Below are 16,037 nucleotides of genomic sequence, written 5' to 3'. Positions count from 1 at the left end.
TGACATGTGGAACATGAGTCCTCCAGAAGATGCCCTCAACACCTTTTGTGCTGTTTGGAGCCCATCAGGATGCTGTTTCATGATTGAAAGCACCAAACTGTGGATGCCCTAGTGCATCCCCCCAAACATGGAGCAGCTCTGTGAGGGCTGCACAGGTGGATGCACATCTTTGGAAGCACTGGTGGGTGCATGGAGTGCCAGGCACAAAATTGCTGTGTGGGTTCTTGCTCCACTTGGTAGCAGCTGTGACCAAACTCAGCGTGGTTTGAGGAGGTGTATGACTATTGTCAGGCAAACCCCATGGGGCTCTGTGAAGCAGCACTTGTGGAGATGTTGGAGTATCGCTTCTGGTTCAGAGTGACAGAATTACCCAGTACTTTGAAAACAGCAGCCTCTTTTCTATGTGAGTCAGCCCTTCCCTCCCAGCTGTTTGCCCTCCCCCAGAGCAGTGCTGGTAATGGGAGCTGGTGCTGGAGGACTCTTTGTATTGGAGTTGGCGTGCAGGAAATGGGCGATGTTACAGAGCCTTTACATACCCACAGGCTGCTAATGCCAATGTATCTTGTTCCAGGCTCTCCAGAAGTGTTTTTACCCCCTGTCCCTGATTTTGATAAGCGTGTGCCTGAAAAGGAAAACGTTTTCTGTGCCCAGTTCCAGTATTACTCTTCTCATACTCTGCGGCGCGACGGTTACCACGGCTGGTATGTTGAAAGCTGCTATAAGAAAGCTTCATTCCTCTGCAAAAGGAGTAAGTTGGGTTCAGTTCAGTGTTAACTGTATTGTTTGTTTAAATATGCATATAATAAGTAGCTGAAAATTGTTTCATTGCCCTTTCTAATTTTGGCCCAGTGAATTGAGAAAAAAAGGGTGGAGTTATATTTCTGCTTGATTTTAATAAATAAGAGCATTATAATGTGTGGCTGTCACACAGTACAGAGTTCTACTAAAAAGTCATTAGGCAGCTGTATCAGCCCCAAAATAAACTTGGGCAAAAAAAGTTTTTTGTTTTTTTTTCTTAAATGCCTTGTTAGTAAACATTGCTCTTAAGTTATTAATTTCACATTAAAATGAGGAAACACTTATTTTAGAGTATAGCAAATTCTACTAAATTCTTTCCATCTAATTATTAGACCTAGAAGGGAAAGGCAAGTGGAGCTGACTGACTTAAAAGTGGAAAAAAAAAAGGCTTTTGTTCTGTATCTTCTGTATCTGCATTCCTGTACTCCAAAAGCCTTGATACCAGCAGAGATATTTGCAGTATTATCAGGTAATTTTAAACGTTACCTGATCTAGATGGTGCTTCTTTGCAAGGAGAAAAGTTGTTTAACTTGAGGGTTATACAGGGTGCAGCTGACTGCCAGGGAAGTTGTGCAGCATCTGTCGTCAGAGGTTTTTATGACCAGATTAGATAAAACCCTGAGCAACCCATTGGGATGTCATGGCTGACTCTGCTTTGATCAGAGATTGAGCTTCTCAGGTCTTTCCCAGTCTTATCTTCCCTTTGGACCCCAGCAGCTGACTGTGCATAGGCTGGAGGGGACAGGCCATCCTCCCTGAGCAGTCAGTACAGCTGCCAGCTCCCAGCACTGTTGTCTCTGGTTTTGGCACCCGCTTTTAAGTCAGTGGGCAAAAGGCAGCTAAGTTTCCCCTGCTGGGCAGAGATCAGGTGCTTCCACTGATGCTGCTAGCACAGTGGAAGTACTATTGCCTGGCTCCCTTTTTAAGTCCTGGCCTGTTAAAAGGCCTAAAGATTTGGTCTAGAAAAGATACAGCTTTTCCTAATTCCAGGGAAGAGGAAGGGAGCTGCAGCAGGCTTTGGCAGTGAGGTTAAACTTCTCAGACCACTTGCTTTCCTCTGTCTTGGAGGGGATGGTTGGAAGTGTGTCAGTTCCATTAAATACCTAAAACTCCCCTTGTCAATGAGCTGAAAATCATCTCTGTGTCCCTGGGACCATCCATTATCTTTCCCACTCCCTGGCGACCCTTTTTCAAAGTTCTTCAGTGTGATGGCCTGGATTTTAACTGGTGCTCTGCTTATGTTTACAAATCACTTAACACAACAAATGAAGCTGGATTCCATGGACATTGCTGTGCCTGTGTGTTCTAGGCCAGACCTGTGTTGATATCAAAGACAACATTGTGGATGAAGGCTACTACTTCACTCCCAAGGGGAACGATCCCTGTTTGAGCTGCACGTGCCACAACGGGGAGCCCGAGATGTGCGTGGCCGCCCTGTGTGAGCGGCCCCAGGGCTGCCAGCAGTACCGCAAGGACCCCAAGGAGTGCTGCAAATTCACCTGCTTGGACCCAGGTACGACTCTGTTACAGCTTTGTCAGTAAAAATCAGCTGAGTGCTCACCTTTGGGTATAGCTTTGTTTGAAACAACACATCCTTGCAGTGCCTCTGTGGCAGTGTTCCTCACTCGGGGCTCACCAAATGTGGTGGTGTTCCCAGGTGGGGTCCCAGGATGAGGGAAGAGATGAGAATCTTGACTCCATGTTTCAGAAGGCCGATTTATTATGTTATGATATGTATTACATTAAAAGAAAATGTTATATTAAAGCTATAATAAAAGAATAGAAGAAAGGATTTCATCAGATGGCTAGCAAAGAAAGGAAAGGAATGGAATGATAATAAAATCTTGTGACTGACCAGAGACTCTGAGATGGCTGGACTGTGATTGGCCATTAATTAAAAACAACCACATGAGACCAATCAAAGATGCACCTGTTGCATTCCACAGCAACAGATAATTATTGTTTACACTTAATTTCTGAGGCCTCTCAGCTTCTCAGGAGAAAAAGCAAAAGGATTTTTCATAAAATATGTCCATTACATGCCTCTACATTGCTGGGTACAACCATCCCGTGGGGAAGGGTCTCAAATCATGGGAAACACTTCAGGCTGTGGCTGGTTAAAATGAATTATCCCTGATGCTTCTTAGAAAGGAGAAGCAGTAGTTTATTTTCAGTTTGGAGGGGGATGATACTGTGGGTTTTTAGTAGAGCATCTGGTACATTTCCTTTGTCATGTTTAGTTGTCATGAAAACAAAACACTTTTCTCTTGAGCACTAATTAAGCATCTTTTTCTGGTCATGAGCATATTTATGTGTGTGAAGTGTTCATGCAGGGATCATGTGGGAAGCAGAGTTTTTAAGATTAAATAGAGTTTCAGTAATAATCAGGACCTACTACCTTAATTATTGGATTTGGCATATCAGTGCAGTTTTTGTTTTGGATTGATTAAGTCGATGTTGACTTTGAACTGTTTGTCAGTCAATGTTTTGGGGTGCAGATTTTGGGGAGGTTATTTTTCTGTACAGAAAAGAAATTTAGCTTGCTTGGAGTTTACTGTGAGAGCTGTCAGATACTGGAGTAGATTGTGGAATTGCCTTCTGTGCAGATATTCAGTGCCTTGTTGGACTCTGTCCTGCACAGCCTGCTCCAGCTGATGCTGCTTGAACAGGGGTTGGACCAGATGATCTCAGGATGTCCCCTTTGACCTCAGCCATTCTGTAATATTGGTTTTATTGGTATTTTAAAAGAACCTAATCTTATCTGAATGCATTAAGAAATTATTTTTCTGAACTCCTGTGGGAAATGTAGAAGGTCAACTCTTCCATCAGACGCTTCTATTTCAATCTGTTACAAATAAAGGGGTGCTTATTGGCTTCCAAATTTGCAGTCTGATTGGTCCTAACTAGAGAGATTAATCATTAAAGGCCACTGTCTCTCCTTGTGTCACATTTGTTCTGAGCTTTAAGCTTGACAGATGTTTGCAGCTAGTGTGGCAGGTCTGCAGTGAAAGAGTGGGGAAAAAGCAGGAGTCTTCCTCCCACTCTTATCAGCTGAGTTAAGACTTAGGCTTCACTTTTTTTATCTGCAGGAACAGTGTCAGCAAAGCATCATCCAGCAGACAGGATCAGATGGCCTGGGATAACCTCGTGTCATGTTCTTTAATCCTTGCTTATTGCTGTGGGTCTTAACTATTTCATGAATACTGATTTGAAGAGTGTATTTTACCACATCCTTTCTCATCCTTAAGCTCTTCTTCTGTATTGATGCTAAATGAGACTCTTTCATTATACTCTTGCTTGAAGTGTTCTGGTGGATTTTTTAGAAACTTAGTTTTCTAGAGAGGAATTATCAAGCAGTCATCCAACTTCTTTCATCATGAAGTTGCTTCAGCAAGTGATAAACACTGAAAATTTTAAATTAAACATTTCAGTTTTCCTTCTGGGTGGTTATAAATGACTATTCCAGATGACAAAAATTAATGAATTACTTTCTTTAATCAGCATGTATTTATCTTTGTCTGATTCTTTCATGTATCTTCCCTAAGTTCTGTTGCAAAGGAAAGAAAACAGTTTACTAATCAACAGTAAGTAAATTAATCACCCAAGGAGAGACCTGGGGGAAATAAATCCTGCTGTTGGGTTGGCAGGTAATCAGCTCTTGCAGTGTGAGTGGGTGAGCAATGATTACAAGTGGTAACAAATATTACTCAAGGACTTGGTAGTAGGGGGATTTTTCAGTGGTAGGAGTAAGCTGAGCAATCCCAGCTATACTCACTTAAAAGATGCTTCTCATTTAGCCAAAGATAAATAGCAGAGGAATATTTTGAAACCAAGGTAGTCTGTCTATTGCTGCTCCATGTTGTGGTAGAAAATAATTTTTCTCTTGTGGCTCTTGTTAAGACAGACCTGCAACTGTGAAAAGGTAGTAGAAGAAATACAATACTTGGAAAGAACTGATGTGATGAAGCTTTTCTAGTGACTGAAGTGGTGCAGTTACAGGGCACTACTGAGGGTAAAAACAAGTTTTCTGAAATAATTAGTTTTGTATTTATGTGGGCTTCAGGCGTCTGTGATGATCTCAATCCCACCGTAGAGTCCATGCCCACTTCCTGCCACGCATTTTTGCTCCTGCACTGTACTGTGATGTGGTTCTTTCTCGCAGAAAAGTGCTGCCCTATCTCCACCTGGCTTCTCTTCTCCAGACAAATCTTGTTCCTTCTCGTGGCATGTTAATACCAATAGTCCTTGGTTATTAACAACAGTTCTTGTCTCTGTTATTACTAACAGTCCTTGGCTGGCTCCGCAGCCACCTGGTTGTTGGTGTTTGAGACATACACGTGAGCCCCTTATCTGGGAATTGAGAGATCAGAAGGATCCCACTTTGGGCTCCTGTTTATAGGGTCACAAGAGAATGGGCTCTAGTTGTAGTAATTTTCCATCCTGGCTACAGTTTGAGTCGGTAACTTTCTTTGAAGGTGCAATAACAAAAATACCGCTTCAAGTGGATTGTTATTCAGGCAAGAAAAATAAGTTTCCAAGGCTGTTCATTAAAAGCCAGATGTTCTTTAGACACCTGTTAGTTCCTGGGAACAGACAGTGTTTCTGATAAACTCAAGAGGGCTTAGCCTAAGTGCAACTCATCAAGGTCTAATGAGCATTTCTCAGATCATGGTGCAGCCTGCAGAGGGGGAATGCACCACCAGAGCCATCCCATGACTAAAGTCAGATCCTCTGGGCCTCTGCACCTATGAGTGTGTTTTACTAAAGGCATTCCAGTGTTACTGACAGCCCTGAGTATTGTGCAGGGATGATGGAGTCGGTGTGGCTGTGAGATGGAGGAGGAGCAGGGCAGGTCTGTGCTGTTCAGGAGGCTGTGCTGGTTGGAGGTGTGTGACTGCAGCAGTTGAAGCTCTGTCAGTGGTACTTGCTAAAGGGTTTGACAGCACCCAGGCTTTTGTGCTGCACAGCCGGATCTGAGAGGGTGTAATGTTCAAGCTTTATGCGTGGTGCACTATTAAATGGATTTCTTCTTGCCAAGGAGGTGTTATATAATAAATGCCAGCCTGTTAGCCATGGACTGGAATGATACACATTAGGTGGATTTTTCTGTTACTAGCATGTGTAGCAAACTAAACTTAAAATTTTTGTAGAGCTAAAAGCCTTCTTTTATGAGGAATCTTTGCTAAAACTTCAGTTGCTGTTAGTGAAAGGAAAAGTATGGAGTGGGTGTGGAGAGGTGGCCAGGGCCTGGCTGGTTCCTCTGGTCGTGACTGGGAAGAGAGGCCATCCCTGCTAGTGTTGGTGTCCTGTGGCAGCAGGTGACCACGTTGTGAGCCACCTCATCTGTTCCTTACTCACCCCTAACCTGGGTGTGTTTCTCATTCAGAACTCTACAGTGGGAAGTTAGTGCAAAGAGCACAGTACATCATCTTTAGGTCATTTTAGCTTGTGTGGAGTACCTGTGTGTGCATGTGCTGCTTAGGCATAACCAAGGGGGATTAGCTGAATTGTGAGAAATTAATGCCTCTTGTGCCTGGTGCTGGGAGTACAGTGGTAATTCGTTCTCAAGAGCCTTCCCTCTGTGGGTCTGGTTAGCAATGGGTTGGAGCTCTCCAAGTTCTGAGCTCCTGGGCCTGTTTCTTGTTCTGCCACTTGCTTTTGGTATGACTCTAGCAAAGGGTTTAATTCCCATTCACCTTAATCTCTTCAGTTCCTGAGTGATTATTACCATGTTCCAATCACTTAGTGGTGCTGACCAGTGTACTGGTGGCATGTGGAATTTAGATGGCCACATCTGGGTGACAGTGACAATGTTCAGAGATTTTTTTTAGTGGAAATGGAAGGGTTAGGATGTTCAGAAGTTATGTAGTGTATATATATGCCAGTTCTCAAGCCTTTTCCTCTTTAGTATAATACGATCAGCCATGCAAGGGAAACAAGTGGATGTGCAAAATGCCACTAACCTTTTTTCCAATTTTCTGAGGCCCAAAGCCTTCAACGTTTTGCCCCTTTTCCCAAGGAAGATATTCTTAGAAACTTTCAGATCTTCTTGCAGTAAAAAGATAAATCACCTGATGATTCATGATTTTCTTATAGATTTGAAATACGGAGAAGTGTTAAACCAGGCTAATGAATCTCCACTCTACGTTTCTCTCTCCGTTACTGACAGAAGAACATCAAGAGAAATGAAGCTTGAACAAAAATAACAAGCTGTTTTTCTGTGTTTGAACAGATGGCAACAGCCTGTTTGACTCCATGGCCGGTGGAATGCGCCTGATTGTGAGCTGCATCTCCTCCTTCCTCATCCTCTCCCTGCTGCTCTTCATGGTGCACCGGCTGCGCCAGAGGCGGAGAGAGCGCATTGAGTCTCTGATTGGAGCTAACTGTGAGTATCAGCTCTCTCCTTGTGCTGGGTATTGACACATTGGGGTATGGAAAGGGGAGAAATGTCATCGTCTTGCCGGGCTGTGCCTGTGTCTTGGTGGGGTCTTCAAACTTGAACTTTTGTAGTGGATAATGGAAGAATATTTTTGTTTGTATGTGCTCCAAATCTGAAATATCTTCTGTGTGAACAATAGTCTGTAGTTTGAAGAGGTTAGAGTCAAATTTTGATGCAGGACAAACAGACTTGGGAGCAGGTGGGCCTGGGTATTGTGTAATTGCAGCAAGTTGACTTGGATGGGTTATGTAGACTTTTCTAGGTCTTCAGGAGACCTGAGTTCCTGGGGTGTGAAAAGTGGAAAAAAGTGTTGAGATCTGACTTAAACTGAAGAAGACAGCACAAGATAAAGTCACTTACTCCTTTTCCTTCTCTTGAAATAGTGCACCATTTCAACTTGGGCCGCAGGATGCCTGGCTTTGATTACGGCCCCGATGGTTTTGGAACTGGCCTTACTCCACTGCATCTTTCAGATGATGGGGAAGGTGGAGCATTTCATTTTCACGATCCCCCTCCACCCTATACTGCTTACAAGTACCCAGATATTCAACATCCTGATGACCCACCTCCTCCTTATGAGGCTTCTGTCAATCCAGACAGCATCCTTTGTTCCACTCCAGGTACGCAGACAATAATTTCTCTTTTCTCCTGCTTTTCCATTTGGCTAGAGGATGGATTTTTTTAAGCTATAATTATGTGTTTTAGCAATTGTGATGGGAAAAGACATTTTACCAAAAAATCTGCAATTTCTGTGGTGGAAAAGTCTTTTGTTAAAATGTATCATTAAGCTTGGTTTTTCTCAAGGGTTTTTTGAATCACTAAATTAGCAGTGGAATCCAATCTGTAAGCAGTTTACCTCTTAAACCTTATCTATTTTTGAGCCTAACCTTGGATGGATTAGCTGGTTACCTTTTTTCTAACATGCTGCTACCATTTTTGGCCTTTTTAAGATAGGTTGATAGAGTTTGGTATTAAGAAGTAGAACAAATGTCAAATACAAGAGATTCTGGATAAAATGTATCCAGCCTCTTCTCTCCTCCCTGCTTCCCCCACCCACACCCCCCAAAAATTGACCAAAAATACCACTGTCTAATGATTCACCCAGTGCTCTTCAGTTTTGCAGCTGTGATATTCACATACTGTAGAAATCATTCCAATTTGGGATTTTATAGCAGCATATTTCACAGGATAAGTGAGCCTGATTAGTGCAAGCATCTTATTTATATGTCAAAGTTTTATTTTTGTTACACAATTTTCCTCTTTGCAGTCTCATCTTGTTGTGCATTAGCTCAAAACCAGGAAAAACTCAGAGCTCCCAGAAGTATGGATAATAAATCTGTTTGGGAATGTGAAATGGTAAACTTCACGTTCTGATTCTGCTTGGTTTTTTGTCCTTTGCAGATGGAGTTCTTTCTCAGGCTGTGCAAAGCAGTCCTCCATCACTAGGAAACTGTGATGTATCCCCACAGCTGACAGAGGGGTCGCTTCCTCCCTCGGTTGGTCCTTCTCCAGTGGAGCTGGAAGACTCTGCTGACAGCAGCACCTTTCTTGTCCCTCCTGACACACCCACAAATGAAAACACCCCAGCAGAAACTTTGACGGGCAGCCGCCACAGCCACTGTTCCCTCAACACCATTGTATAAAGGAGTGAAGCGCCAGCACCGCTCAGAGTTTTAGCAACTGTTTGCACAGACAAACACTAATCCGTGGCTTGAACTTCAGAAGGAATCTCCACTTTGTTTTTCAAACACTGCTTTTATGTTCTAGATTAGGATCGTGCCTCTCGTTTTTGGCTGTCGTTATTCATTCACTAATCAATTTGTCCTGTAAATATGGATTGTACAACTGCTCTTTTTTTCCATTGGCTATGGAGAGGAGAGCAGAGAATTCCTTTGACTTCTGAGGAGGTGAGAAGTATGGGTAGTTTGGGTTGTTGGTTTTTTTTTCTTAACCTGAGAGGAATCAAAATCTACATCAGAAAAAAGCTGCTTGGATTTGGCTGGATACCACTGGACCCAGGAAACAGACAATGGAAAAGAAGGGTGGGGGCAATCACTGTTCAAGCAGAGAAGATGGAGCTGCAGGGGAGGGGGCTGGAGGCCTGTTTTATGGAGTGGGACACATGCCATCAGGAGTTACACTGTGTAAAACACAGTGCCTTGATCAGAACACCAGAGGAGCTGGAGCAGGAATGGTCTATGCAATATGTGGCAAATGGGTACTGAGAAAAACGGGATCTGCAATGACAGTTACTTGTTGTATTGTTGGATAAACTTCTGGCCCACCAAGAAAACTGGGTGTGTGATGTCCCTTTAGTAGAACCCTCATGTGTGTTAGGAAGTATTTTAGGGAAGAGATGGGGGGCAATTAACTTTGATGCAGCCTGAGTTCACTGTGTAAAGCCCCTGTTTGTTCTAATCCCATAAGTAAGATTGGGGTATTTTCTTTCTGGTTTAACTTCTTTGCAGTGAATGGTTGCACAAAATTGGCCTGGATACAAGACCACTGTTCTTGCTTTTCTTATTGCATGCTATATTTAGCATGTGTGTTCCCTCCCCTTCATTTCACTTCTTTACAGTTCTACAAATACCACTTAAAAATGGTGATCAACATGTACTATAGGTGATGTTTAATTCTAATTGGACACCTCTTCCTTATCTCAGTCCCATAAATAGCCAACCCTGTTCTGGAGATTTCCCCTGTGCCCCTCAAGCCATTTATCCAGGTCCCACAAGGGGTTATAATGAGGTTAGTGTACTTAAATCAATAAAGCAGTTTGCTTCAGTCTGATATGTCAACTTAAATTTCCCCCTTGTATTGAACTCTTTAAACTAAGTTAATTTACAGATGGCAAAGATTCATTCAATCCCTCACGATACCCAAAGTCAAGCACTGTTGGTTTTGATAATGAGTATAAAATAATCTTTACAGGCAATTTAAAATTTAAGTTTGGATTTCAGTGTACAAATAGTTTACCCTTTTCTCCCATACTCCCATTGCCTCTGCTTCTCCTTGACTTACTGTAATAGTCAGCAGATGAGATGAATTTTAAGGAATTTGTAAAGAATGCCTCTTGTGAGTGGTCTCCTGTTACCTTATGAAGGGTACAAGCCTAGAGGGACAGGAAGAAAGCACTGCATGGGGCTGTGTATGTGATCTATTTTTCTAGTAATGATGAGAAATCATACTTGTATGACAAATCCTAACCCACTGTTGTGGATTCCCAGTGCAGCTGACTCTTTCCCCATGGAATACGCTGCTACTTTCTATTCCCTGTCTTGCCTATAGGCTTATACTGTACTTGGGGATTGGTCTTGACAGTTCAACTCGTTTTGCACAGAAAGCTGTGAGTTTGGTTATCGAGGTCGTAGCTGGTGTCTCGCCTTGCAGGCACTGCAGACAGCGCTGACTCCAGCGGGAGCGTGAATCACAGTTCTGGGAGCGCTGCTGCACACGAGTGGGAGGAAGCACTGGTAGGAAGCCTCTCTCTGCCTGGGGCTGTTCCACCACCCCATCCTGCTCTCTGCTGTGCCTGGCTCCAGCAGCAGTGGTACGAAACGAGAGGAGCAGTTCTCCACCCTGTGGGATCTCTGACCGAGTCCTCTCCGAGTTCCAAGTCCTGGTCTAATGAAGTGGATGGATAGCAGTAGTCAGAACCATGCATACAAATTATTGAGCATTTCTGAAGTATGAAAATAAAGCGGGTTTTGTGCATTTTTGAGCACATTCATACGTTTTATACATTGTATGTACTGATTTTTCTTTAGTTTTCTAGGTACGAATGCGTGTGTGCGTGTGTGTGTTTCTGGGTGGTGATATATATATATACACACACATATATATATATATATCTATACATACTGTAGACAGTAACCTTTGTGCTGCGTCCAGCTAGGTGAAGCTAAGCACTGAGATAGAAATTAGGCTCTAGGGTTAATATTTCTCTTGAGCTGGCTACACTCTCTTGTAGGACAGGCTGTGATAGTGTACACTTAAATAGGATGCAAAGTCTATGCTACTACAATCTGTTCCTGAAAAATACTTTGTTAGCAGTGCAAAGTAGAAAATTTCCAATTTCTTTTGAAGCCAGATGGAATATTTGTTCTTTGTACTATCCTAGCGCAATAACAAAAAGCCTTTTGGCTTGGTTCAGTCTCTGAGGCTGTATTTTGTGGCTGAGGTGAACAGATAACCTTACCTCACACTTCTCCTAACACTGCGGGAATCTGTTCAATACTTTTGTATTTTACTTTTGGTTCTGTGGTGAATTTTATTTGCAAATAAGCTCTGTTACAACTGGCAACTTCATTGTGGCTCCTGGTTGTAGCTATTCCAAATGGAGGCTTCTTTGTAGAAGCCTCAGTGTGATATTTTCCCCATTGCTTCTGAGCCTTTCCCACTTGTATATTGGCAGGAGACTGCTATTTTCTGTTTCCCCCTATCCTTCTTCATCTTAAATGTAAACAAGGGAAATTCTGCCTTGAATGGAGCAGCTCACTAAGTACAACTCATTTACCTCTCGGTGAGCTTCTAATTTGGCAATAAAATTGTCATTTCCCCCTCCTTTAATGTAGCTTTTTCACAATGAGTACTTTCTCTTGGAGTAAGAGCCTTTGTAGCAGAAAATGTCTCAACTACTCAGACTGCTGGACCAACTGGGGAAGAGTTAAGAGTTTTCTTGACAGCAGTGGACTCCTCAGCAAACCTTCCTTGCCCTTGCAAGGTGACTGGTGGGCAGTTTGTCCGAGGGCTGATGACAGAGAGTTGGTGCTTGCCCAAGGAAAACCTCTCTGGTTTGATTGCCATTCAGTGATGAGATCTTTGGAGTTACTTTCTGCATTGATTTTTCCCCACTGCCATTCACATTTCTGGATGTTCTTAACATCTGGTGCATCCTGAATGTCCCTGCAGCCCCAGCAGGGAGATGGCATTGCCACATGGTTTCCAGCAGCCTGGGGGAGCCCAGGGTGTGTTTTTCTCGGGCTGCCCTTGACTGCAGTTGTTGTCAAGTCCCAGCACTTGGTTCTGTGCCGGGCTGGTCTTGTCCCACTGTGGCCTCAGACAAAGCTGCTCCTCAGCTTCCCTGTTCTGTGGTGCCATATTGAGGCCTCTGCTGTTCCAGAGCAGCCCCAGACACTCTGGTTTGTCAGTGATGCCCATCCACAGTCCCACAGCAGCCTCTGGCTCTGTACTGGGAGAGTTCAGAGCTGAAATGTTGCAGGGTGGTGGGTTCTGTTGTGCAGGATCAGCACCATCATTCAGGTGTGCAAGGAGCTTGTCTGTGTAGTGTTCAGTCCTGTTTGCTTTGAGCTCAGACTGTTCCTTCAGCCTTGCACAGCAGGACACTGATCTAGATGAAATATGAAGTAGGTGGACATTTTTTTCTGAAGGTTGAATCTTGCAGTTGGTGGGTGCTCTGCCTCCACAGGTGCCATGGGGTGATGGCCTGTTTCAGTACTTGGGAAGAAAATGTTTTTTGTGACCAGTAATTATTACCATTCTTTTCCCATCTCATGTTAAATGAATTTGAACCTGGTACTTAAAGATGGTTTTATCTTTCAGATGTGACTTCTCAGTGGCAAAACACTGATGTTTTAATGTTGCCTCGTACAATCCATAATGTGCATCTCTCTTTTTCAGTTGCTGGAACGTCTTTTTTATCCCTAGCTAAGGAACATGTAATATGCAGAAATTTCTTTTAAGTTTCCCTTGCAAGTTGGGAGCTGGACCATAAAATTAGAGCAGTTGAGTGTAGAAGAGGTGAATCAAAGTTCATGTTTGCTTCTCATGTTCCCCAGTCCCAAGTGAAGTAGGTGTTTCCTTGGAATAGATGCTTTCAGTGATGAAGATGTGCTTCCCCCCAATAACAGTCAGCATTGCCTGCCTGCTACGGTACCACATAGCTTTAATTTTCTAGGATGTGCCCCTCGAGTGTTGCGTGGGTCGGGGTTGCTGCCAGCAGAGGTGGCTGGGCTGCACCATCCATGTGTTGGGCTGAGGGTGCCTGGGAGGCTGTGAGAGAATGAGACACTGCTTTGTACCTTCCTCTGGAAAATCATTTTAGCCAGCGCTGCACTTGCAGGCTTCTCCTGTGTAGTTGGTTTGTGACTGGACTTAACTGTGGCAGTGTATAAAAGATTTTGATATTCTGTGAAATACCATGTAGAATTTAAATTTGATACTATAATAATTGAGTCCCTGTGACACTGGTTTTTGTTTTTAACTTCTTTGGGGTTGGCACTAATCTTTTTTTTTTTTCAAGATGCTGTGAGAAACATTTCATCCAAATGCCAAATAAATTGTGTTCTGTAAGAGAAATGCTGTGTTCCAATGTCTCCTGATTCCTGCGTCGATGTGGTTGCCCAGCGTTGTGAAGGAGGGTTTTGTTAAATCACTCTTCTGAGCTGTGATCTTGCAAAAAGATCAATAAATGCATTTAACTTTGAGCAGGTAGTCTGCCAGAGTTCCTGTGTGTACAGGTTCCAGTGGGATTCACCTGTATTAGTGTAATTTTAGGAAGGTCTTGAGTGTATACCCAGGAAAATGAAGTGCAGTGTATTCGTGCTGCTCTCCCCAACCCCATGGGAAGCTGCTGAGTCCAGGGGCGGGGGGTTCTGCAGAATGGAGAGGCTGGTGCAGACTCCCAGCTCGCTGTTTTTCCTCCAGCCGCCGGGCTCGCAGTGTTTGCAGCGGGCGCTGTCGCTGTGGGGCCAGGTAGGGTCCCCTCCTGTCCCGGTGCCTGCAGAGGGCAGCTGCCCCTGCAGCCGCTCCACGGCCCTGAGCAGCTCGAGAGAGCTCCACGGCCCTGACCAGCTCCAGAGAGCTCCGTGGCCAGCGCAGCTCCAGAGAGCTCCACGGCCCTGACCGGCTCCAGAGAGCTCCACGGCGGCTCCAGCCGGGCGGTGCTGGCTCAGCTGGGCCCGATGGGCGCAGCCCTTGCCCCGCTGCTGCTCTGGAGCACCCGCGTCTCTCCGCAGCAGCTGCAGCATGAGGGGCTCCTCTTGTAGGGCTCAGTCTAGCCTGGAACCCCATGGGCTCTGCTGCTGCTGGGAGATCCCGTGCAGATACAACCTGACCTTGCCTCCCACCCCTTGCCTGGGGACAGGACAGCTCCTGTGGGGATTGTCCGAAGCGCAGCCAGGGCTCTCGGGCTCCCGCCCTGACCCGGGACACGCGTGTCCAGAGGCAGATGTGTGTGCTGACCCTGGCTGCTGTGGCAGGGTATTGCTGGGCAGCCTCCTGCTGTAAGCTCTTAGCAGCTTAAAATGCGTTTTTCTGAGCGAGTGCAGAGCAGCTGTGCTGGGCACGGCGTGTCCGGGGCGCTCAGCCCCTGGGAGCGCGCCAGGGCCGTGTCAGAGCCGCCGGGGCCGGTGCTGGCCCTGACCGGGCGTGCCAGGCCCGGGGGGGAGGTGTCGCTGACCCCGGCGGCGGCGGGAGCGTGGCATGAATGAAGGGGCTGTGCAGCGGCGTGTGGCCAGAGCGCATCTGCGGCCACAGTGCCTCCTTTGTGTGCCCCGGAGGGCCGGGCCCTGCTGCGCTCCCTGCCCCGCTCCTGGCCTTCTTCCTGGGCTAGCACCAGCTTATTATGGGGATCAAAGATCAGAGTATTCACTGCCTGTGAACTTTGCCTCTCTTCGTGCACCCTTCCCTGTGTGATGTGAACCACGCTCTGGAGGCTCAAGTCTTGGTCTTGTCACTGTCTCTCTCTGCCCAGATCCCCGGCCAGGCTCCCGGGTGGCAGTGAAGGATTCACCTCCAGGAGCTGCTGGCACCTCTGCTTTGTGCTGGCACAGGGCTTGCAGATGGTGCATGTGTTGAGGGTTCCCACCAGGGTGGCATCGTGCCCATGATCAATCGATGGTTGCAGCTTAAGTAACTATTTTTATCTTTCAGTGGTATTTTTCCCCTTATCATGGCTCTTGCCCTTGGTGCTGTGTGTGTCTGCAGGGACCTCGCCACCTCCTGGCTCGGTGCAGTAGGCTGATGGACATGGTGTTGCCCTATGAGGATGGCACAAAACTGCAGGATCAGCTGTGAGCTCACCACCACCACATCAGCAAGGCCGTCAGTTTCAAGGCTTGATCTGGTTCCTGTGGAAACTGGAGGTTGCTCCTGCCTGGCACGAGTGCCAGCAGCCAGCCATGCACTCTAGGGAGCAGTGCCATGGGGATGGGTGGTAGCAGGGTATGGTGGTGGTGCTGCCACTGCCTTTCCACATGCCTTGTAGATCCCACTGCTTCCTCACTCTGCTCCCGCTTCTTGTGGGGGCTATGCAGAGCTCCACACCCTGCTCTTGCTCCTCTTGCTAAAAAACACCACTAGAGAAACCTGAAAATCTAAGAAAGTGTCCATGGGGCAATGAGTCTCATCTTCGGACCCCAGGAGTCTCGGGCTTCTCCCCCACTCCTGGCAATATGCGCTGTCCTGCTGTGGGCGTGTAGGAAGAGGGATCGCTTGGTGGGCTCACGTTTCCAAGGGAGGTGCTGATTCCATGAGTGCCGGAGCAGCTCCTCGCTTTCCCGGCAACAATCGGCAGGAGCCCGGGAGCTGGTGCGACCCTCTGCCGCACCTGCCCGCCCCTTGCGGCTCTCCGGAAGGATGACCGCAGCCCTCTGCACACTACCTCATCCCTGGAGCAGGGGCCAAGTGTCAGCCACGGCACAGATCCAGCCCAGCCCAGGGGACACCTGTGCTGCCACCCTCCTCTGTGCCCTGCACCGGGACCCAAACGTGGCTCAGGCTGGTGCTGCCTGGGGGGGAAGAAGGTGCCCCAAAGAATCCCTGCTGAGGATGAGCCCGT

At 46.0% G+C, this 16,037-nt stretch overlaps 1 protein-coding gene across 1 annotated transcript in view; it reads left to right on the top strand.

The window, feature by feature from the left end:
* Positions 1-13,532, top strand: part of DGCR2 (DiGeorge syndrome critical region gene 2) — a 45,600-nt gene extending 32,068 nt beyond the window's left edge. Inside the window, exons 6-10 of the mRNA XM_058816442.1 lie at positions 572-748; positions 2,108-2,311; positions 7,031-7,183; positions 7,621-7,857; positions 8,639-13,532. Coding sequence (XP_058672425.1) covers positions 572-748; positions 2,108-2,311; positions 7,031-7,183; positions 7,621-7,857; positions 8,639-8,880 — 1,013 coding nt within the window. The 3' untranslated portion in view covers positions 8,881-13,532. The remainder of the gene's footprint in view (positions 1-571; positions 749-2,107; positions 2,312-7,030; positions 7,184-7,620; positions 7,858-8,638) is intronic.
* The last annotated feature ends 2,505 nt before the right edge of the window (positions 13,533-16,037 follow it).

The sequence above is a fragment of the Ammospiza caudacuta genome, chromosome 18 (genome assembly GCF_027887145.1).
Source record: "Ammospiza caudacuta isolate bAmmCau1 chromosome 18, bAmmCau1.pri, whole genome shotgun sequence".
Taxonomy (NCBI): domain Eukaryota; kingdom Metazoa; phylum Chordata; class Aves; order Passeriformes; family Passerellidae; genus Ammospiza; species Ammospiza caudacuta.
Note: the sequence above shows the minus strand (reverse complement) of the source record. Positions and strands in the feature narration are given on the sequence as shown.